The sequence below is a fragment of the Rhinolophus hipposideros genome (genome assembly GCF_964194185.1).
Source record: "Rhinolophus hipposideros genome assembly, chromosome: 3".
Lineage (NCBI taxonomy): Eukaryota > Metazoa > Chordata > Mammalia > Chiroptera > Rhinolophidae > Rhinolophus > Rhinolophus hipposideros.
This window is the reverse complement of record NC_138049.1, coordinates 66,243,214-66,265,811: the sequence shown is the minus strand read 5'-3', so window position 1 is coordinate 66,265,811 and position 22,598 is coordinate 66,243,214. Positions and strand designations below refer to the sequence as shown.

Sequence of the window (22,598 nt, the reverse complement as noted above, 5' to 3'; positions counted from 1 at the left end):
ATCATTGTTTGTTTAATGAATAAGAGGTAAGGAGGCAAGAAGAATGACTAGGATAATTACTTGGCACTTGGGACTTTGGTTGGAGGGAGACGGTTCAACATTCAAGTACTAAGGTCCCAATCACAGTAGACCTACCTCTCAGCCATCCATTACAATCTATTTAGATGAAAATCTATTTGAGAAATGTAGGGACAAACCTGTACAAACACTTATTTAGAGGTATAATTTAAAATAGTTAAACACATGATGGCATCTTCTCATATAAAAGCAAAATCAAGACAACAATAATTTACCATTTCTATCACCAACTTCAAAAAAGTGAAGTTAAAATATTTCCAAATGTTGTGTTAGCAGTAACTGAAAAAAAAAAAATCACATTCAAGGCATCTACCTCTTGAGTTGCTATTTTACGATTTAGTTCAGCTACTTTGGAAGAAGAATTTTCTACTGCATTTTGGCAAAGGAGTTTCTCTACTTCCCTCTGGTGAGATTCTTTGAGAGATGCGATGTGTGCTGCAGTATCTTCCTTGATCCTTTAGAGCAAACAAAAGAAAACCAGATATACACGGTTTGAATTCACAGTTAGCACAAACATAGTGTAAGAAGCCTGGAAATTAAAGAAGGGAGGGACAGGACCATTATCTATCTACCGCAAAGACTTAGGGCTTTTACATTATTGCCTGTGAGTTCTTATAACCACTCCCTGAGCTCACTATTGACTGAACTTTATAAGGGCAAACATGAGTTCACTGATGTACCCAGGGTCCCAGATCAGTAAGTTGCAGAGCTGGGGTTTGAGCCCAGCCAAGTCTAGGCAGGGCATTCCACTCTACCTCTAGACTGCGCCTGCACTTCCTGAGGGAATCAAAGGTTCTAAATGTTCTATTAATACTTGAAGTTAAAGCAAAGGACCTGTCATTTTGTCTTTTAAGATAAACTCAGATTTCTTGCCCAGATTCTTATTTGGATAATCAAAGTTGTTCCCTTTAGAATCTCTAATGCTTTGTCTCTAGGCAACATTCTCCAGTTTTTCGTCCATATGACTCCAGGCTCAGCTGCAGGTTGTGAGAATAAAATGATCTTTCCAGTAGTTCTTAGGACACAGGGTAACTGAACCTAATTAATTTGGGGCATGACAGACTATTCATTTGTCTCTGATAAAATTTATACATTCAAAGGCAGTTTAGTAAATGATAAAGATGACTAAAGAGTTGATACATTTGTTATAGGTATTTCCTGTCTTATTGGAATATTTTAAAATGACAGAATTTTAATCAAAACAGATATTTAGTAAATCACTGTTGATACTTATTAATACAACAATTCCCAAACTAGAAACAAATGTTAGCTGCTTATTTGACTATGAATATTCACAGAAATAGTGTGATTAGGGTCCTAAAAAAGATCTAAAGCACCCATGATATAACTAACAAAAAAAAAAAAAACAGCCTAAATCCTGGGACTAGAAAAGGTTATTACTCACTTCTCAGATGCAGAGAAAAAGATTAATACTAAAAATTTATGTACAGAAAAATTTATAGGAAAAACCTGAATTTTAAATTATTTTTAGGAGTGAATGTGATTCTTTCCAAATAGCTTTACTGCCTCTATCTATCACATTCAGGTCTAAAGAAACAAAGTTTCAATTTGGAAGCAATATGGTTCCCATGGTGACTCAATGAGACATGCTGCCAGTCAATCAATAAGCATTTGTTAGGCGCTTCCTATACTCATTCTTCTAGTAGAAGCTCTACCAGGTCCTAACTATTCCTTCCTTCAGGCACTCATTATGTAGTATTCTGATGCCTCCGACTCTGTGTGCCTTTAGTTAGTCAAATATACTGAAGTCCTAGCCTTTGACAGGCAGAATGTTATATATTCTCAATATATGTTATATTTTTCATTTCATAATATGTTGCCTCACAAACATTAACTTACACGTTTTTATACACCCCAAGGTATTTTAAATCTCACAATCAAACCTATAATTGTTTGCAGGTTGCAAAAGAAGTATAATCTTATATCAGTTCTCAAGGAGCTACAAGGCAGTGTTATGATTAGTGCTTTCTTGGTGCATAAATTATATAGGAGTTGGAGGTAGAAACAGGAAATTTCCTGGGAAGCTCTAGGAAGTATTTTGTGGTAGGACTTAAAACATGAATGAGCAAAAGGCAGTGAAGAAATTTGGCAAGTTAGGCACAGCAAGTCAGATTTTTGAGAAGAGAGAATGAAGAGGAGTCAGGAGTCAGTTAAAAGGAACAGAAATAAAGTTTACTAGTCAGAGCTGCCAAAACATGGACGTTAGGGAGGAAACCACTTAAGGAAGGCAGTATTATCAATGATGTCAAGAAAAATGGGGATGGAGAAAACTCCACTGGACCGGGAAAGGTCATTACTGAGAGCAGGTTTAAAAGAATACTGAGGATGACAACCATATTTAAGAGGAAGTGAGATGGAAATAAAAGAAGAGGCTAATTGTGGAAAAAGTACAGAAAGACAAACAAAGAGAACCAAAACTGGTTTGATCAGGTGAAAAGGCATGTTAGAAGGCTCAGAGGAAAACAGGCAGTAGATAGTACTTGGAGATTCTGAGAAGGAAAAGGATGACTTTAAAAGTTCAAGGCATGAAGGGATGTGATTAACAGGTTAATTTGAAGAGGTATTTTGGAAGAAAGGACCCCTTCTTCTTATAATGTCAACTAGTTTTCAAAATAGCTGTTTTCTGACAGCACTCTGTCTATGGCAATCGAAACTAATTTGCAAGGAGGCCCACTGGATCAGCTTATTAACACCATTTGGATACATGCAGAAAAACAAGACTGGTCAAACCAAGGACATGGCTTGGGTTGACATGGAGATTCAGGTTCATCAGAATCTGGGCTTCCCACAGGTAGAGAATCCAAAACAGATCTATGCTCAGCGATATAATACAATTTCTTAAAATTTGTTTATGACTTCAGTTCAGGGTCAAACTAATTAAACAGAAGAAATACATCTTGTAACCTTTAAACTTTTTTTCTTTTTATGTCCCCATATATTTACAGATTCACACTTTACCTTTTGATGGAATTCTCAAATTGGTTCATAGCTACTTCAGATTTCATCTTCAGCTCATTCCTCTCCACAATTAATCTTTCCAGTTCGTTTTTCAATCTGTAGTTTTCTTGTAAAACTTCTGAAATATGGGAATCAGTAAAAGTATGTGGATGGTAAAGCTTGCCACCCAAGGTTCCAGGGAAGGAGACAGCATCTCCTTTACCTGGATGCAAAGCATCTTTCTCCACCCTTTTCGCAGTCACTTCCTCCCTACCCTTAGAGTTCTGATTAGATAGCATCGTTCTTCTCTCCTTCTGAAGCCTCTCCACAGTTTTCAAAAGGTCCTGTATTTCTCTTCCCTTTGCAGCCAGCTCCTCATTGAGTCTCACCAGTTTAGCTTTAGTATGAGCCTGTTCCACCTGGAATTCGATAGACTGGAAATCTTTATCATCTTTATCATTCTTCTTGAGTTCCAATTCAGCATTCTGATGTTTAAGAGTGTCTATTTCAGCTTCAAGTTTTCTTACAGTGATTTGATGGGCTTCCTTAGTGTCGTCGAGTTCCTTCTCTAGTGCTTTAACCCTGTCATTTTGGTTCTGAGGTGCTTCCTTCAATTTGTAGGCAAGTAGCTGCTCCTGCTCCTCTAGTCTCTGTTCATACTGAATCTGAAGAAAAGAATCCATGTAATGCCAAAACAGCTGCTAACAAAGCTAACACTGTTAACGAACCCCTGCATTCTACCAGGTCCTACCTATTTCTTTGTTCAGGCATTCATTACATATTCGGATGCCTCCAACTCTGTGTCAGAATATTGAAGTCCTAGCCTTTGAAGGGCAGAACATTATATATTCTCAATATACGTTATATAATTTCATAATTAACATGGTGCTCATAAACATTAATTTACACATTTTTGTACACCCCAAAACTTATTTTTAAGCCTCACTATCAAACCTATTATTGTATATCCTTCTCTATGCAAACTGACAAACTATATACACTTTGCAGATAAATAGGGAAAGCAACGGCGGTTACTGAAGTCTTTAAGAAACAGCACACTTGCAACTTTGTAACATCAATTTAGAGATCTCACAGGGAGCAAATCAGCTTGGAATTTGTATCCTGGAGATTTAGTATTATAAATGAAATAACCTAGTTTATTTTACTCTGTGGAAAGAGACACCAATAGTCTCTGTTCATTCATTCAATGAATACTTATTTAGCTACGACTGAGTGCCAGGCACTGGGCCAGGCCAGATTCACAGATAAAGAGACTCAGTTCTTGACTTCAAAGAGTTCATAGCCTGGTGAGGAGAGCAACATGGCAAGTTTCAATACCCTATGACAGCTGTGATAATGGGCCTATGAACATGTACATTTCAGTGAAAATATTTTCAACCGTGGTAATTAAAAAAAACATTTTATACTGAATATATATCAGAGATGCTGTACTCTGCGTTTTCATTACTTAATTTTCACTAATTCTGACGTCACTGAGAGGGGCTTATGTAAAGATTATCCTGTGCTTGATTATTCTATGTTTGAAATAAGAAGTTACTAAAGAAAGACAAAAAGCTAGGATAAATCTAGGTTCCCTTTGCATCTGATACTCATGGTAAAGGTTTTGTGGGAAAGGATGGTTAGAGCTATTTGTTAAAATGAAATCTAAGAAGTCCCAGCCCCGATGGTCCATCTCTGAGCTCCATCTCCATGGCTACCTGGCACTTACTTTCATTTTCTGAAACTGTTGTTCCATGGTACGGAGGCTTTTCTTTGCTTCTTCATCTTTGCCCTCCAGATCAACTTCTAGTTTTTTTATCCTTCTTTCCATAAATTCCACTGTATTTCTATCCACTGTATCACCACCAGCTGCTGATGCAGCCAATATTAAAGCAGGTAAAGAATTAGGATATCTTCTCTTTAGAATTCCTTCCATTTCCTTAACCTATTAAAATATTTTTGTATATATGTAAGGTCACAAATATGTTAAAATTAAGCAGTTTCATATAGATTATGCTGTATTAATTATATCTGGATTTCAAAGAGATGTTTACATCATATGTAAGGACTGAATTGAATGTACAGAAGTACAAATTAATTTCAAATTTTATATACTTAGATTATATAATTAAAAAAAACCCTACAGTATAATGTCTAAGTACTGGTTAATTTACAGAAATCCTCTTACTTTCATTTGAAATAGATTTTGGTACAATTTCACTAGTAATAACCATTCTTTCTGAGGACAAAGCTCTTCCACCTCCCTTTTTCCCACAGAGCCCCTAGATAGGTAGTGTGTGTACTACCTACTGACTGAAAAATTACTTACATGCACATTAATGTGCAAATTTATTGCAATGAACATACAGCTGCCTAAGCACCTGCCCTGCCTACAACAATCACCACCCTATTTCAACCTCCCTCCAAATGATGTTTAATGTATTTTGAAATGACTTCTTTCAATGAGGAAAGAGGATTAGGTAACAAAGACTAATTTTCATTTAGTCTGTAACACAATAACATATTACATGGTCTTTCTGTAAGAAAGAACCGTATCAGGGTCCACAGAAATTAGAGCTTGATATTATGTATGCATATCTGTGAAACGCTGCTTTGGTAAAGGTATCATGGTTAAGATAGCTTTGAAAAACATAAATGAAAACATTGAGTTCCTTTGTCAAACAATTTTCTAGCCTCTGAGAGGCAGTCAGGCGCAGTGGTCAGAACACATTAGGATTTAGACTGTGGCACCAGCTTTACGACCTGGGTCAATTCCTCAATCAAAATCTCTTTTCCCTCATCCGTAAAATGGGGATGATAATAATTTCATGGTGTTGATACAAGTAAGTGAGGATCAAATGACATTCATCTTGGTAGAGTGCCTAGCAGAGTGCCCAGCAGATAGTGATCAGGTCTTAGAAACTACCTTTCCTAAGACAAGATGGGTGGCTGGTGCTCAAAATCCTGTTTATACTGAACATTGTTCATATTGGGTATTTAAGGGTCACATCACTTGCAAAGTTAATAGCAAACATTTCCATTCATAAAGACTGCTTGCACTTCACAGGGGTACCATAAACTGGGATATAGCAGATACGAATATTAGTAACTTATGTCATCTGCAAAATTTTCAAAGCTTTGCTTCCTCTGGGTATTTAAAATCTAGTTATTTGAATTAAATGTACATAGAGGTATATACATACACACCACAGATAATTTTTAAAAATGGATTTAACATATTCCCAATTAATGCATTCATTTAAAATCTTAAATATTTTCAGTCTAATTTTGGTGTCTTGAAATTTATGTATTTTTTGGGAAAATTAGATTTCATTTGTATCTTCTTTAATTTTGATTTTTAATGTTATTCTTTGATACCAGTGTGGCTGTTATACAAATAAATGTGTGTGTATGTGTGTGTGTGTGTGTGTGTGTTTTTAATTCTCAATGGAAATCAAACTATGGAATATTCCATTAAATAACAGCATGAACAAATGCATATAATCTGAAATTTTCATAACATGCATCTAATTGGCCCCATTTTTACTTACGTGCTATTTAGAAAAGGAGGTATTTTATTCTATAATTTATCTATTTCAGAATATGGCTCCAAAATGATTCTGAATATATTATGATTATATATTATATTCTGAATATACTTCGATTATAAAATATATATTAAATCATTAGTTCAGAAATGTTCGTGGGAATAGAATTAAATAGATCTGAAATGTTCATGCAGCAAACTACACAAAATGCTGTTAATGAATAATATTCTAGAAAGATATAATCTACGATGATAAACCAAAAAATTTCAATGAAAGTGTTCACAAAAGAAAAATTACTTTTATAAACTGTTGTATTTATGGTCAATATTGATCACCATTTTTCATCTTAATTTTGCTATTAAGCATATTGTTACCATGTTTCCCCCTAGACCATCAGCTCTAATGCATCTTTTGAAGCAAAAATCAATGTAAGATCTGGTCATATATTATATTAGACCCGATATTATTATATATATTATATTATATTATATTATATTATATTATATTATATTATATTATATTATATTTATATATTATATTAATTATACCCCATCTTATACAAGACCCAGTCTTATATTAAAATAAGACTGGGTCTTATATTAATTTTTGCTCCAAAAGACGCATTAGAGCTGTTGGACGCATTAGAACTAGGTCTTATTTTTGGGGAAACATGGTATTCTCACACATCAGTTCTACATTATTTCTCTTAAAATCGTCTGTTAGAGAAGTAGTTCCTTTGGTGTTTTTTTCTCTCACAATTCTGGATGGCTTCTTCTATGTTGACTCATCTAAATCTTAAGCACTGAAAAAACGCCAAGCAATCCTGGACGATAGTTACTTCAGAATATTTCTAGCTCTTCAAGTCCCCTTTGTAATCTCTTTTCCTGACCACTGAATTAAAATACCTTTTCATATAAAAATGGGTCCTGTAAAAGTAACAAAGTTATCTTTTTGCTTAGTTTTCCTTCTCATAAAACTGGATAATAATCAGCCCAGCGATGACCTCACAGTTTTGGGTTTGTGATGGAATAATAGCTGTACATTTAAAATGTCACAACTTGACTACAGAATCACTCTCCCTTATGAAGAGGGCTGGAAATTCTTATTTTGTTTTAATATTCCGTTACGAATACAATGCTACATTATAGAGAGTTTTAAAACAGCGAGAAAAAGTTAATTATTCCATCCCACAAAAAAATTACTTCAAGGTAAAAATAGTTTTATCCTAATAAGTGTCATCACAGGATTTTTGAAACACCAGCCCCCTTGACTATGAAATGAGTATCTCTAAGCTTAAATACTCTAAGAGCTCAAAATTATGGCCAGCTCTTTGGGAAGCTGAATGTTGTTTCCAAGATGTTTTGCAGTACTTCCCAATCATTACTAATGTATTTCCTACTCAAGGATCTCCTTTCATGTACTCCTCTCTCACTTATCTTTCATCAGGAGAAGAAATACTACCTCTACACCCAGTTTCAAAATTCTGCTTCCTTCTTCCTAGATGTCTAATAGGGCTGTGATGCAAAATAACCTGTCATCACTAGGTCTATCATCTAATGAGACACATTAGTCTAAACATTTTTTATGCATTAAACATTTTAAGCTATAGATTATATAAAATGGTGGTATGTGCTCCTTTTATTAATGTTACTTTAAATACAGAATATCAAGTATGTTTAAAGTAGGGGCAGTTCTATATTAAAATAAATGAATAAAGACAAGAATTTCCAGATTGACTATATCTTATAGGAACTCCTGAAAACACAAATGCACTGTGTATAAAATATCTTAATGAAAATTTACCCTGAACACATACTTGTCGCTCTAGATCCTGAATTTTTTTGGCATCAGCTGCTCTATCTTTTAAACGTATCTTCTGCTGAATAGATGGATTTCCAGATTCAGCTTTCAGTTTTTCAACCTATCGATAAGTAAAAACATGTTAAGAAGCATACGTAAAATCTACCAGAGAAACACCAGGAGGGAAGCATAATGGGCGTTCATTCATTCATTTATTAATTCCCGGATATGGCAGCATGCTGGATATGGAGGGCAAACAAGCTGAGCCTGGTCCCTGCTTTCGGGGCTTATGCTCTAGTAGAAGGAGACAGTTATAAGCTAATAAGTAAATCAGTAAGTAAATAACCTCAGATAGTGACAAGTGCTATGAAGAAAATAAAAGAGTGAAGGAATGGGAAGAAAGAGTCAAAGGGGGAGGGACTGGCTTCTACATTAGATAAGGAGGTCAGCAAAGGTTAGTCTGGGGAGTAGAAATTAGAGCTGAGCCTTGAATGAGGAGTGAGCCAAGGGAAGCAGCAAGGCCAGAGTGACGAAAGCCAAGGCAACAAGCAGAATGAACTTGGCATGTTCAAGAATGAGAAGAGGGGTGGGGGGGGGGGAGGGTGTGGCTGGAGGGGAGTGACTTGTGGGAGTATGGTCAGGTGAGGCGGCGAGGGTTCAGAACACGAGGTGGCCTGACAGGTCGTGATAAGGAGCTTGGATTTATTCGCTGTCTAATCTAAAATAAACCACACATCTGAAAGCAACCAAAAGCAAACAAAAACCAAAACCAGGTATTTTAATTAATAGAGTTTAGTACTGATTCAAGCTAAGAAGAAATGCCTGCTGAAGAGAACAGAGTTCATCTACAGAAATACATTCTAAAATGATCCATTACCTCAAGTTTGAGCTTCTCAATTTCTTCATTTGCTTCTTTAAGCCGAACTGCATCTTTATCCAGAAGTTCCTGATTTTCAGCATACCATTGTAATCTTTTTTGCAGACGACTGATTTCTTGTTTATGTGTTTCTTCTAAAATTTTTATCTCATATAATTTTTCACCTGTAAGATAAAGTTACTTAGTAACTTAATTGTAATTTTTCAAAATAAATAAAAGATTTTAAATGAAAAACAATGCCTATCTAACAAAAAACATAAGAGGCATTGAAAACATAAGAGGCAAAAAACAACTGATATATGCAAGGTAGTGTCTAGTTTAATTTATTAGGAGGGAAACAAAGGTATGCTGTAATCCAGATGCTCAAACTCATAGCAAACCTGGCTATGTAGGAGTTTTGATACTTCAAATTGTTTTCCCACTGACTTTCATTACAAAAGTAAACTTGTTTCCATGGAAAAATAAATATTGGATTCAAGAGATAATAAAGAATTCCTAGAATTATAATAAAAGGTAACAATAGCAACTATTAGTGAGTGTTTACCAGCACGATTTTATTTAAATACAACAAATTTATATGATGGGTACTAGTATTGTTATTCTATTTTACAGATGAGGAAAGTAAAAGTAATTTTCTTCCAAACAGGTAAGTGGATTTTTATTGTACATATCTTACATGGAAGATGGTAACATTACAGAGGGTCAGTCTTCACTTTGGGAAACAAGAACTCTGATCTACCTTCCAGGCCTGTGTTCTGCTGTCCTATGCTCCCACCCATGGGCGGCGCACTCAGTAAAATGTGTGTGAAACACACCTGGGCAGCCACCCTATATTCCTTCACCTCTGAATCTCATCGTTTGTCAGGACTCAGCTCAAACACCACTCCTCCCTGAAACCCTTACTTAGCACCCTGTCTCATGGGTATTTGTAATTTTTTTATATATTAAACTTTTCTATATTCTCTTTTTCTCCTTTGTTTTCCCTGGTGGGAAATGTCATATTGATCCCTGTGTTTTCTACAGAGTGCCATGTTATTTGTTCATTTGGCAAACACTTGAGAGTTACATTTCAGACCCAGATATAAAAAGACAGAACACGTTCTCAGGAAGGTCAGAGTCTAGCTGGGACGACAGACATGTAAGCAACTAATATAAAATGCCATAAATACAAAATAATCCTTGATTTTCTTTGCTTTGATCTTGCGATTATTCTTGCTAAAATTAATCAAATGCACATACCTATTAGTAACAAATGTTTACAACAATGTTCCTAAAATTATAATACACTTAAAGGAACAGCATTTTGATTATACTATCCAATTGCTACTGTATTACTTAAATTCAAGATTAGAAGAGGTATAAATATAAACTATTTTAGCTATGTTTTACCTGTGGCATAAGCCATCTGTTCTTTGGCTTGATCTCTCTCTTTCTTCATTTTTTCCAAGTCTACTTCAAGGGCCTGTTTGTCTTGCTTCAGTCTTTTAATGTCTTCCAATAAACTGTTCTTTTCTTTCTTGATATTCAAAGAAATAAAAAAAAATTATTTCTAACCACAATAAATTGTGGTATAGTTTTTCTTTCACCCAGTCCATCATAAATACTGCTGCTAATTATTTTTCCTAAATTTTAGCTATGATTTCATTACTCCCCCAAATTACTAATAGCTACTCATAGCCTACTAGAATCAGTTCTAATACTCTAACTGAGCAGAGCCTAGAAGACCTTCAAATTTACTGTTCTAACTTTGCCTGGATTATTGTAATAGCCTCCTATTTGGTCTGTCTCCCCCACCTTCAGCACTTACAGTCAGTCTATTCTCACAGTAGTCAGAGGAATTGTTTTAAACAGTCAGTTAATATCACTCCTTTGTTTTAAACTTTCTGGTGACTCCCATCCTTCTCAAGGTAAACCCAAAGTCCTTACCATGACCTTCAGTGTCACATAATCAGCCTTGCCTGCGTCTCTGGCTGCATCTACTACAAATCTTCGCCCTCCCACTCCACTCCAGCCGCAGAGATCGCCTAGCTATTCTTTGAACACACCCAGCATACTCCTACCCCAGCATGTTTGCACTTATTTCCCCTGAGCACAGCATTCTACCCCCAGGTAGCCAGGTGGCTTGTTCCTTCACTTCATCAGGATTTCTGCTCAAGTAAAGCCCCAGGAAGATGTTTCTTGTTCACTTTCTGAAACAGCAACCTCCAGCCTGGCCCCCAGGTATGTTGCTTTATTTTCTTCTCACAACACTCATCACCACTTCACATATTATATATTTACTTGAAAGCAGGACTTTATTTTGCTAACCCTTCATAAATGCATAAAAAATGCTTGGCACATCAAAAACATGTGGAATGAATTCATAATATGCCCTATATTCCACACTACTCTCAGTGGTCTACATTTTTGCAGCTTGGCAAAATCATACTTGTCCTTCAAAGCTTAGGACAAATGAGGCTATTCCTGATAATCCCCTCCTCTGTGCCCCCACAAACTCTGACTGTAGCTATAGTACAGCCATTGTTACTTTGTTTCATATGACATTGATTTGTGTACATGCCTCTTCTCTTTATAAGGCTGAAAGCTCTAAGGGGACCAAAAATGATTTATTATTACCTGTACATTTTTGAGACTAAGCACATGGGAGATATTCAATAAATGTACTCGTACATTGAAATGAACTTGTAACTGCTGAAGAAACCCATGAACTCATGGCTGTACACTTGGTATAATTAAGTTTCAAAATAATAATTCTTACAAATTGTTTTTATACTGCCTTACAATTTAAAATCCAGTCTAGGAAAACAATCCATTCATAAATTACTGTATAATCTTGGTTTCTAGCTGCATCACAAATTTAAGTGCATCATTTTTTTGTTTTATCTTCTGTAGATGTCTTTTCAGGAGAGCACTGAGTGTTTGAATGCTCAGGTATCTTTCTGCAAATACCTTTTGTTTAATTAGTTCAATTTAGAAATGTTCTCTAGCAGTGTGTACTTCACAGAAATACAGAATTTTAGAATTCAAAGGAACTTGACATATCTTGAGTTCAAACACGTAATCACTGTTTAAATGGATGTTCACTTTATTGCATCTGCCCAGGGATGGAGACTTCCCACCTTTAAGAAAACCAGATGTCCCACGTCAGTCCTGTGGGCGCAGGGGTTTTGGCTGGCTAATACTTTCCCTCCCTTGTAAGTTGCCGTGAAGGCATTCAGAGCTAGTCTCTGCCTGACTCTCTGACTTTATCTTCTACCTCTCTTGTCCTCACTCACCCACTTCTGCCTCAGAGGCCTCTGCTCCTAGAAAGCAGCAAGCTCATTCCTGATTCAGGGCTTTGTGCTTTCCCCCTGGCTGGAAGAATTGATTTTTTCTGCACAGTTAGCTGCTGCTTCTCTTCAGCTCTCAACTTAAGACATCACTTGCTCAGAGGGCCACCGTGACATCAGTACTGAATGCTGCCCGACCCCTACCCTGCCCACCATTATCCTCTATATTTTCTCCAAAGAAGTGACCACTGTGTGTAATTATGTCATTAGTTTACTTATTGTCAGTCTTCCCCCTCTAGAATGTATGTTCCCAGTGAGCAAGGTCCACACCTGTCTTGTTTATTTACTGTTTTTCCAATGCCAGGATGCGTGCCTGGCACCTGGCAGGTGCTTGATAAAGACCGACCAAATGAACGCAGCGCTTCGCCTGAGCAAGGGCTCAGGACCTTTGCTTTTAGTATGTGTCCATCCACAGTTTATAAAGAACTAACTCACATTTTAAGACTAAATCAATTTGTGTTACTTTTTATGGTACAAATTAGACTGTACGTCAGTATACTTGATAGGAATATTATATTGTAGACTTACCCCAGTATGAGTAATTTTTGCTCTAAAATTATTTAAACTCAGAATACCGAAGAGAATAAAGGTGTATTTACATTCCATTCTTCAGTATTTGCACAAATAAACAAATCCCTAAATAATTTTTGCTAATTTTTATATTTAACACATCTTTTTAAAATTTCTTTTAAGGTTTTCTCTGCCTTTGGTAGTCTCACCGTGATGGAGTTAGATGTACGTTTTTACTTATTCATCCCCAATAGGACTCACTGTGCTTCCTGAGTTTGAGAAATCTCCTTTATAATTTCTAAAATATCCTCAGCCATTACCTTTCAAAAATATTTAAACATATATTATAGCATCTCATATTTCTGGTATTTTCCATTGCTCTATTTTTGTCTCACTTTAAGTTCCTTAAATCTATCATCTAGTTCACTAATTTTTTTCTTAGTTGTATACGACCACCTATTTAACTTTTCTACGTATTTTTTAGTTTCCAGAAATATATTTCCAGAGCTTTTTTTCTCTGAATTTGCCTAGTCTGTTTTCTTCCTTTCTCATACTTTCTCATTTCTTTTGCATATTTAATCATTTTAAGTCAATTTATTTTAAGTCTATTCATTAATTCTATGGGGGTTCTAATCCTACCATTTATTAACTGTCCCATGCCTGCTCATGGTGGAATGTTTCTCTGGGTTTTGTGACTGCATTGTGAGCATATATCAGCACTATTTTATCTGTGCAGATACTGTGTGAATTGCATTAAGGGTGCATACCTCTCTAAGAGTTGTTTTGTATTTGTTTCTTCTATACTCACTAGAGGTTGTTACTGACTCGGGACCACCATTTATGTTTTCGTTTTTAAGTTAGAGAACAATCAACCCTTGCAGGTAATGTCAATTCAAATACTAAAACACAAATAAAAACAGAAGGGATGACATTTATATTGAACAACCAATAAAGCACGGGTACCAAGCAGATGAGACTTTTTCCCCCCTCCTTATCTGGAGATTAAGACAGAAAAGCTTTCTCGATAGCGATAGCCCGGCCCCTTACGAAGGTGGGTGGTTTTTTCCTAGTTCACTCTTTCACTGAAGCATGTGGCCCTTTGACCTCCTTGTGCAGGGTCTCCACTTTGCTGTTAAAGCTCAAGCCCCATGGTTACGGAACTGACAGCCTAGGAGCAGATGTTTCCTGTGTTTTTATCCCTGTTCATGTCTGACTCCTACAGATTTCCCTTGCTTTCTGGAGAACTTGGTTATGCATTTACAAGATGTTTATTATATTAAATTCCAGCATTTTCCAGTGAGTTTTGTGGCAGTTCTAGTTTACTATTTGTCAGAAAAATATGTTCCAAACAGCACTTTTAAAAGGTCACTAATAACTACCTTCAAATGAAGATAATGCGATGCTTGAAATCTTACCATGTTTTTCGAACTCTTCATAAAATATGGCAATAGTAGTTTCTCTTTTAACTTGCTAATTTTGAGGCTTACTGATAAGGAGCAGTGTTCAATCACGTATTCTTTCTTTCTACCTTTCCGCCTACCTATCTACCTATCTAATCATTCTGTACAAACATGCATCTGAAGAAAGTTCTCTAGTGGATTCATATTTGAAGCTGCATCTTATAGACTACAAAAACCTGTTAAAGATCACTTATTAAACGATGGTATGTTTAAATGTATATGTAACCTAATTTTCTATAAAAAAATTCTAATTAAAAAGTGGTATGTAATTGGAATTTTTCTAATTTACGTAATCATTGAAATAGACTGGAATGGCTTTTTAGTTTAGTGCTATGGATCTTAATGGGAGGGAATGGGGAGAATTAACCGCCCTCCCACAGGGGATGTTTGGAAATGTGGCAGTGGTTTTGACTGTTACCATGACTGGTGAGTGCTATGAGCACATGGTTCCTGGGGAGAGAGATGATAATAATCATGCAATACATGGAACTGTTCTGCTTAAAATAGAATTAACCTGCCCCAAATCGTCTCCTATTGATAAATATTGCTCTAGAAAATTCTAGGGCACATTCTTTCTAATACAATAAATAAAAATGAAAAATTAGGGAGCAGTTATTGCATTTTACCTTTGTATTAGGCACGTCAGATACAAATATTTGTAGATACAGTCTCTGGCCCCTAGAAGTGCATAGTCCACTTAGGAAAACAGGTAAAAAGCCAACTAACTTTTTAAGGTGAACAATATCTTCAAATTATTTTCCTATTTTAGATGTACATTTTCAACGAGGAATTTGTTTGAAAAAAGGTATATATGCCTTGAATAAGGTGCCTCCAATATGGCTCCATGTGATAAATGCCTGAAAAGACGTTGGCCTATAAAGCAGATGTCATCTAAAACCAGTATTACACTTTTTCCGATATTTTAAAGTCAGATGTATACTGAACACTACTCTTTGGTATTTCTTAATTTTTAAATGGTATGAAATTTATACATAGATCTTATTTATTCATAAATTACAAAAAGAGATTTTTTTTTTACACATATGGGCAATTTTATAATAATCTTTACTATCACTAATAGTTAAAATCCTTATGCAACTTACCTGTGCCAACCGTAGTTCTGCTAACAGATCTGTAAAATTCTGGTTTCTGGTGGGCTCCTCAACTACTTGAGACAGGAAACGACTTTGCTGCATCTGTTCTCTGATTTATTTTGAAAATAAAAACATGTTTTTACAAGATACTCTTTTCAATACAAAATATTCTATTTTTAAAAATTAAAAATGCTAATGGATGTCGGAACTATGTGAATCACTGAAAATAAAAAGTTTATTTAATCTGAATAAAATACCATTTAAATGAAAATATACTTTAAGGGAAATGTTTATGTTTAAAGAAATTGAAGCCTTAAGATTATAATGATTTATTTGATATATAGTTAAATATTGTAACTAAAAAAATATTTTCCCCCATTCTCTGAGGAAAAAAAAAATCAATGTCCTAAGAAGATAGGCTACATTTTTCCTGTGGTGCTGTGTAATCCTGGTCACATTATTCTAGGTTCCTTTCTGAGACACACAAATTGTCAATCATACACATGGAAACTAACAAACAAAATCAAACACAGTCTATTTGTACCTTACAATCAATTTTTCTGTTTTTCCAGAAACATTATATAAGGAGTTTAAGAATCCATATATGATCATCTAACCCTAATGTACTAAAGAAACCATTTATTTCATTGTATAAGGCAGGGGTGTCCAAACTGTGGCCCGCGGGCCAACTGCAGCCCGCAATCCATTTTTTACTGGCCCGCAGCAAATTCCAAAAATATATTTAGTTTACTTAAATAAACCAGGTGAGGCAATATGTACTTCACCTCAAGTGAGTGGCCCGGCTGTTCGTGTATTTTACCGCATATGGCCATTGGTGAAAAACGTTGAAAAACGTTTGGACACCCCTGGTGTAAGGCATTTAGAGTTTCAGTTTTGGATCCTGGAATAGATCTTCTCTTTTAAAAGCCAGGCAGTGTAAGATGTGACATTTTGAATACTTTGTTGAAGCATCTAGGAAGAAAGCAGCCGTAAATGCTTTCAGGCCCCACAATTGTAGATTATTATCCTTAGCCTGGGATCACACTTACCAGGAGAAAGGAGTATGAGTGTTTTTCTCTAATTTATACAAAAGTGCCCTCGCTTACCAACCTATGCACCTTCTAGCTTTGTGTGCTACAAGATACTATACTTTTTTCTATTTTCTATGAAAGATCAGTAGCCTGTAACAGCAGCCATACCTCTTACACCCTAGGTTATCTAACTCTAACAACAACACATACACAAATGAAGAGGTATGTGAATATAACATTCATAGCCAAAACAACTTCCTCTGATAGCAGTCTTGAGTTAATTAGGTATTTATGTGAAATGATGCACAACCAGTAGTCGTTTCCTAAAAGAAGATAGCACCCTAGCATACCCATGTTTGTGGGTTCAACCTTTTTACTTAATGTTAAAATTGGATGTGTAACATCCAAAAGACCTTATACTCTGAAATACGATTCCTAAGTAGGTTTTGGTGCTCCATCAGCCCACCCTGGTGAGTGCTGGTTAATAACAACTCACAGGTTCTCCTGTGGAGAAAGCCTCAGCCAAACAGCAACTCCTAATCCCTGGCCCAGAGGACATCCCTCAGCTGCTTCCTGGGGCACACCTCAGCCACTGACAGACTGGCTTAGGGGTACACAAGGCTGCCCCCACACAGGATATACCCCACCCATATCCTGGGGCACCCCTTAACCAGTCTTCTGACAGGCTTGGGGGTACTGGCCCCTCATGCCTCAAGTTGGGGACCAACTATGTGATGCAATCTGTTCTCCTGAGCTATATGGTGAGAGTAGAACGAAGCCTGTCTCCAGTCGACACCACATTCTTACTCACCTTCCCTCTGTCTACCCACCCCTCCCATCTTGCTTCTCTTGCTCCCATTCTCTTCAGAGTTAGCCTTCAGGAAATCACCTCTGCAAGGATCTCCATCTCACACTCTACTTGTATGGAACCTGACCTAAGACACTAAGTGATACCGTATGGTACCTTTTTTTTAACATTATTACTAAAAGCATCGTTACTAAGATGCATTATTAATATAAGCATCTCAAGCTTAACGATCGATCAAGAGGAATACTACATGTTCAGTTTTCTGAAACTGATCTCAAACTCAAATGTGAATATGCTGAAAATACTACAGAAAAATCTACTGAATATAAAAAATATAAAGGTTACAAAACTGTAAATCAATTTTGAATGACAATTTTGTCATTTCTAAGTATAATTAAATGTATTACTAACATAACAATAAAATGCTTAGAAACAGTCTAAGTACGTTTGATTTTAAGATTTAAAAAGGACTTACTTTAGGGATGCTAACTCACTGAATAAACTCTGGTTTTCCTTGAACATTCGTTCCTCATTTTTCTTGTTTTGTTCTTGGAGATCTTTCACCTGATTATACAATCTTTCATTTTCCTTTTTATAAATAGCAAATTACATTTTAGTTAAAAGTCAGTAGTACTTAAATAAGTATATATACTCATAATAGATATATCCTTTAAACATTTTAAAGGTTTTTAAAATGTCTTAAGTTTTTGAGTAAGCAAAATCTTTTTCAAATTCTTTATATGCTTTCTGACAATTAAGTTCGCGAACTTATCAGACTTCATATTATCTCAGAAGAGAATTTATTAGCTAAAAAGAATTCTTTCCAAAAAGCTTACTTGAAAAACAAAAGTTGCAAAAATTCCCAAAGCCAAAGGGCCTAATGTCAGTTTAAGGTGCTGCGTTTCACAGGAGTAAACAGGTGAGTGAATACAGAATAACCACATAACTGTGCTCCAGAATGGAAAGGCCAGTAGGGCTGTATGCACTCTCTTTTTTCTGTTTTTGACTTGGCTTCCCATGCTGAGGTAATGTGATGTAGCTACAATGGGGGTCCATGCTTGTTTCTGGAACTTTCTGTGAGAAGGGAATTACAGATTGGGTGTTTCTGAAAGATCGGGACAAAGCAGAGCAGATTCTAGACCCAATTCACCACAAGGCTTGAGCTAAAGAGTGACTCCAACATTGAGGTCAGAAGAAGAAAGTACCAATCTGTACTCTTTAAAATTAAAAATCTGAGGCACACCAAAGACCTTCGAGGATCTAATGAAACTAGGAACCATCTCACTGTATCTTGCCTAGTGCCTGGCAGATGGCCTGTGCTTAAATATCTGCAGAATTAATGAAACCCAGAAAAATACATAAATATATACCGTGTTTCCCCCAAAATAAAACCTAGCCGGATCATCAGGTCTAATGCGTCTTTTGGAGCAAAAAATAATATAAGACCCGGTCTTATTTTCCTATAACATAAGCCCCGGTCTTATTTTGCTATAAGACCGGGTTTTATATTAATTTTTGCTCCAAAAGACGCATTAGAGCTGATGATCCGGCTAGGTCTTATTTTTGGGGAAACAGTACATTGATACACAAATTTTGTGTTATCTTTGTGGGAGGGAGGGCTGGCAAACTTACAGGTCTGTGAGATCCTCCTTAAAACCCACGCTCTATCCTGTACGACCAGAATGGCAGGCAAAGGGTTTGGAAGGGTCTCACTGACACTAGGGCAATGTGTCCTGCAAAATCAGTACTACTTCACTGATCACAAATGCTGTAATCTCGTGATGTGGTCATCCTTTCATTGTCCCTGGATTTGCTTGCTACTGGTAGGCTCAATGCTTAGGCTGTGGTTGTCAAAAGGAAAAAAGGTACTGTGGGTGCGAGGGGAGAAGAAACTAAGATGAAGTCTTATGCTGAAGATCACTAAATCTGTCCTGGCTGCCTGTCAAGTAAACATCACCAAGGTTCCATCACACATCACAAATGTCTGCCTCGGGGGGCATGCAAACTTTCTCCCATTTAATTCAATTTTTTTCACTCAATTTCAGATTCATATCTTTGAACATAACATCAAAACTAGCCCATATTATCTACTGAAAATCATTATAGGAAGCTAAAGACAAATAGGAAAGCTTCTAAGGAAGATGGCCACTGAAAATAGCAACAGGTAACACGCATTGATTGGTTACTCTGAACCAGGCACTAGACGATGCTTTGCACCATTATTTTCATCTCATATTATGAGACAGGTACTATTATTATCACCATTTCACAGATAAGGAGATTGGCTTAGAGAGGTGAAGCAATTCGCTCAAGGCTGCACAGCAGGTTGTGGGGCTAAATCTAAAACCAGATTCTTTGAATCCAGAACCCATGCTCTTAACCACTTTAATTCTGCCCAGGAGAACTATGCAAACTAGTCAAAGTATTACTTCCTCACATTTGTGAGAAATTCCCTTATCTGTTACATGAGCACATAAATATTTTAATATGCCTGATTTTTATAATTGAAGGATCTCAAGAACAAACTCACTATGTGCTGAAGAATCACCATACCTGCTGATATCCTTGAAGAAGTGTCTCTTGTTCTTGTATTTCCTTTTGTATTTGCTTCAATTTTTCTTCAGTGACAGGATCAGTTGTTTCTCCAAACTGTAACCACCTTTGTTTTTTGTTTGTTTCTTCAAAGCTATTTAACTTTGAGAAAATACAGAAATTATTTTATTTGGGAAAGGAAATGAAAAAGTGCAAAGTGAGGAAAAATAACAGAAAATCCAAGGTGCATAGACCTAAAACTATCTTATAACCACACTGGAATTAATACCAATTACAGTTAAATCATTACAGTGTTTTATGCTAATAGTACTGATGATGGAAGTAACTCAGAAATGCTACATAGTGTCATTCTCTGAATCTAGATCTTCTGTAGCAGTTCTTTCTGAACTGTCTTTGAAGATTATAGTGAACTAAGGGAATTTTTTAAAAATGACTGCTAACAGAAGAAAACTATCAAAATGAGGCAATTTAAATTTCAGTTTTTCCCCCCAGAGTGTTGGATTTAGGCTCTTCTGTAACAAGACACTCTCAGGAACCTTGTTCATGTTTTATACAGCAAATACATCAAGCCAAACAGCCCCAGGAACCAAGGATGACAACGCATTTAGCAGGGAGTACAAGTTCTTTTTTAATCAATAAAAGGAAAAATGGGGTAATGCGCCTAGTACCTTAACTTGAAGAATATAATTGTCTTGATTAAGTTTGAAGAGTTCCTTTTCCTGTTGTCTCTTTAGTTCTTCCATCTTATTTTCCAGCTCTCTCTCTTTTTCTGAGAATGTGACTTTAATTTGCTCTATCAGGGCTTGTGCACCCCTCCATTTTTCCTCTGCTTCCTGAACTCTTTTAAACATCATTAATTCTGTCTCTGTGTTCCCACCATGGCATCCTAAAGAATCCTTTTAAGGAAAAGCATTACTTCATTACAGATTTATGTATGACTCAAACACAGGTGGTTTAAAAAAGCCATACACACAAACAATAAAACTGACAAGGTTAACAAAGTCTACTAAATAAAAAAAAAAGACTAAGTGTTCAATATGAGTGATTAGAATATTACCCTTGAAGCAAAGGAAATTTCATATATTTCTTATTTATGATTTAGCTTTCATATGACTTTAGAACATAAAACACATTACGTATATTAGTTTAAAATTCAACACTTACATTCTGTAACTGAAGACAGGAATCAGTTTCTCTAGGGTCTTCAGACCTCTTAGGAGTAGCCAGGTAACTGTCAGTTTGGGGAGCTGGTTTACCCAATGCTGCAGGCTTGATGAGCTTTGTTTCAGATAAGATCTCTAAATATTGTAAACAGTAGATAAAAACACCACAAATGTAAACAAAGTTGAATGTCTATTCAGTAATTATGAAACAGTAAGTATGACTACAATAGAAATAGTAAAATAAATTATTTCAAAATAGGCTGATGTATAATACTAGAATACAGCTGTTTCACTAAACTCAGAACTTTGCCCATAATCAACATACTACTCAATTAGACACAGAATGCTAATTGACCTGAGATTCATGTCAAATGAAGCTAAATAAATGTGAGAATGTGGATTGGGATTACTTTATTATTTTTTTAAAAATTATTCTTTTAAAGTTCATAGCAATAACAAGAAGGAAAACTTGAATGAAAGAGCAGCTGATAACATGAAGCATTTTAGTTGAGAGGAAGTATGCTTTCAAAGCACTCTTTTATAATTAGTGTATATCAAGACAGTATAGTATCAGTGGAATAATATAAATTGCATGGAAATTTTGTAACAGCTAGTTTAAATTTGATTTATAAGATAAAATTACAACACTGCTTTAATACCCTGATAAAACATATTAAATTAGAAAATAATGTGATTACTGTACATTCTCGTCAAACTTTCAGCTTTTAAAGTACCTTGTAAACCCCAAACAGCAGAAATAATTTTAAAGTCAATAAATCCAGTTAATAAAAAATGTTTAAGGGAAATACCTAGAAGAGATCTTGAGGCCCATATTCTGAGCTAACCAGGTTCTGAGCTGAACACTCAGTAAACATTTGTCCAACTGCCTTAGAGGTAAATGAAGAATTTGAAATTTACATTTTTAATGTAATTTCGTCAAGATGCTAAATTTTTAAATGTAAAGTTTACTTTTTCATTATAAGTGAAATACATGACTGTTGAAGATTTGGCAAATAAGGAAAAGTCAAAAGAAGAAACAAGTCACCAACAGTACCTCACCCAAGATTTTAATCTTTATCCCAAGCATGCAAAAGTTTTCTGTATAGAGTAATAACCACATTTAAACGGATAGTTTGATGTAGGTTTTCTGGAGAAATTTCTTTAAGTATTCATTAAGAAATACTGAGAGTCACTGAAAAGCAGGTGTTAATCCTCCCACATCGCTAGAGATCCATGAATGTGGTCAATGAATGGGCTGGATCTGCTGCCCTGTGATTCTGCCCAGGACACAGCAGCCAAGGGTGGCAGGTGCTTCTTGTTCAAGCTGTAGTCAGTCACTGCTTTGAGACCAGAGTTTCCCTTCCTAAGTTCTTAATTTTGATTTTGCTA

General features: G+C 35.8%; 1 protein-coding gene across 1 annotated transcript in view; it reads right to left on the bottom strand.

The window, feature by feature from the left end:
• The window catches only part of CEP162 (centrosomal protein 162), a 75,330-nt gene that overhangs the window by 20,203 nt on the left and 32,529 nt on the right, over positions 1–22,598 (bottom strand). The window contains exons 14-24 of the mRNA XM_081045187.1: positions 21,211–21,344; positions 20,715–20,942; positions 20,047–20,187; positions 17,969–18,081; positions 15,664–15,763; positions 10,651–10,777; positions 9,262–9,425; positions 8,401–8,505; positions 4,766–4,981; positions 3,058–3,701; positions 392–533 (exon numbers count right to left, since the gene is read on the bottom strand). Of these exons, the coding sequence (XP_080901313.1) occupies positions 392–533; positions 3,058–3,701; positions 4,766–4,981; positions 8,401–8,505; positions 9,262–9,425; positions 10,651–10,777; positions 15,664–15,763; positions 17,969–18,081; positions 20,047–20,187; positions 20,715–20,942; positions 21,211–21,344 (2,114 nt within the window). The remainder of the gene's footprint in view (positions 1–391; positions 534–3,057; positions 3,702–4,765; positions 4,982–8,400; positions 8,506–9,261; positions 9,426–10,650; positions 10,778–15,663; positions 15,764–17,968; positions 18,082–20,046; positions 20,188–20,714; positions 20,943–21,210; positions 21,345–22,598) is intronic.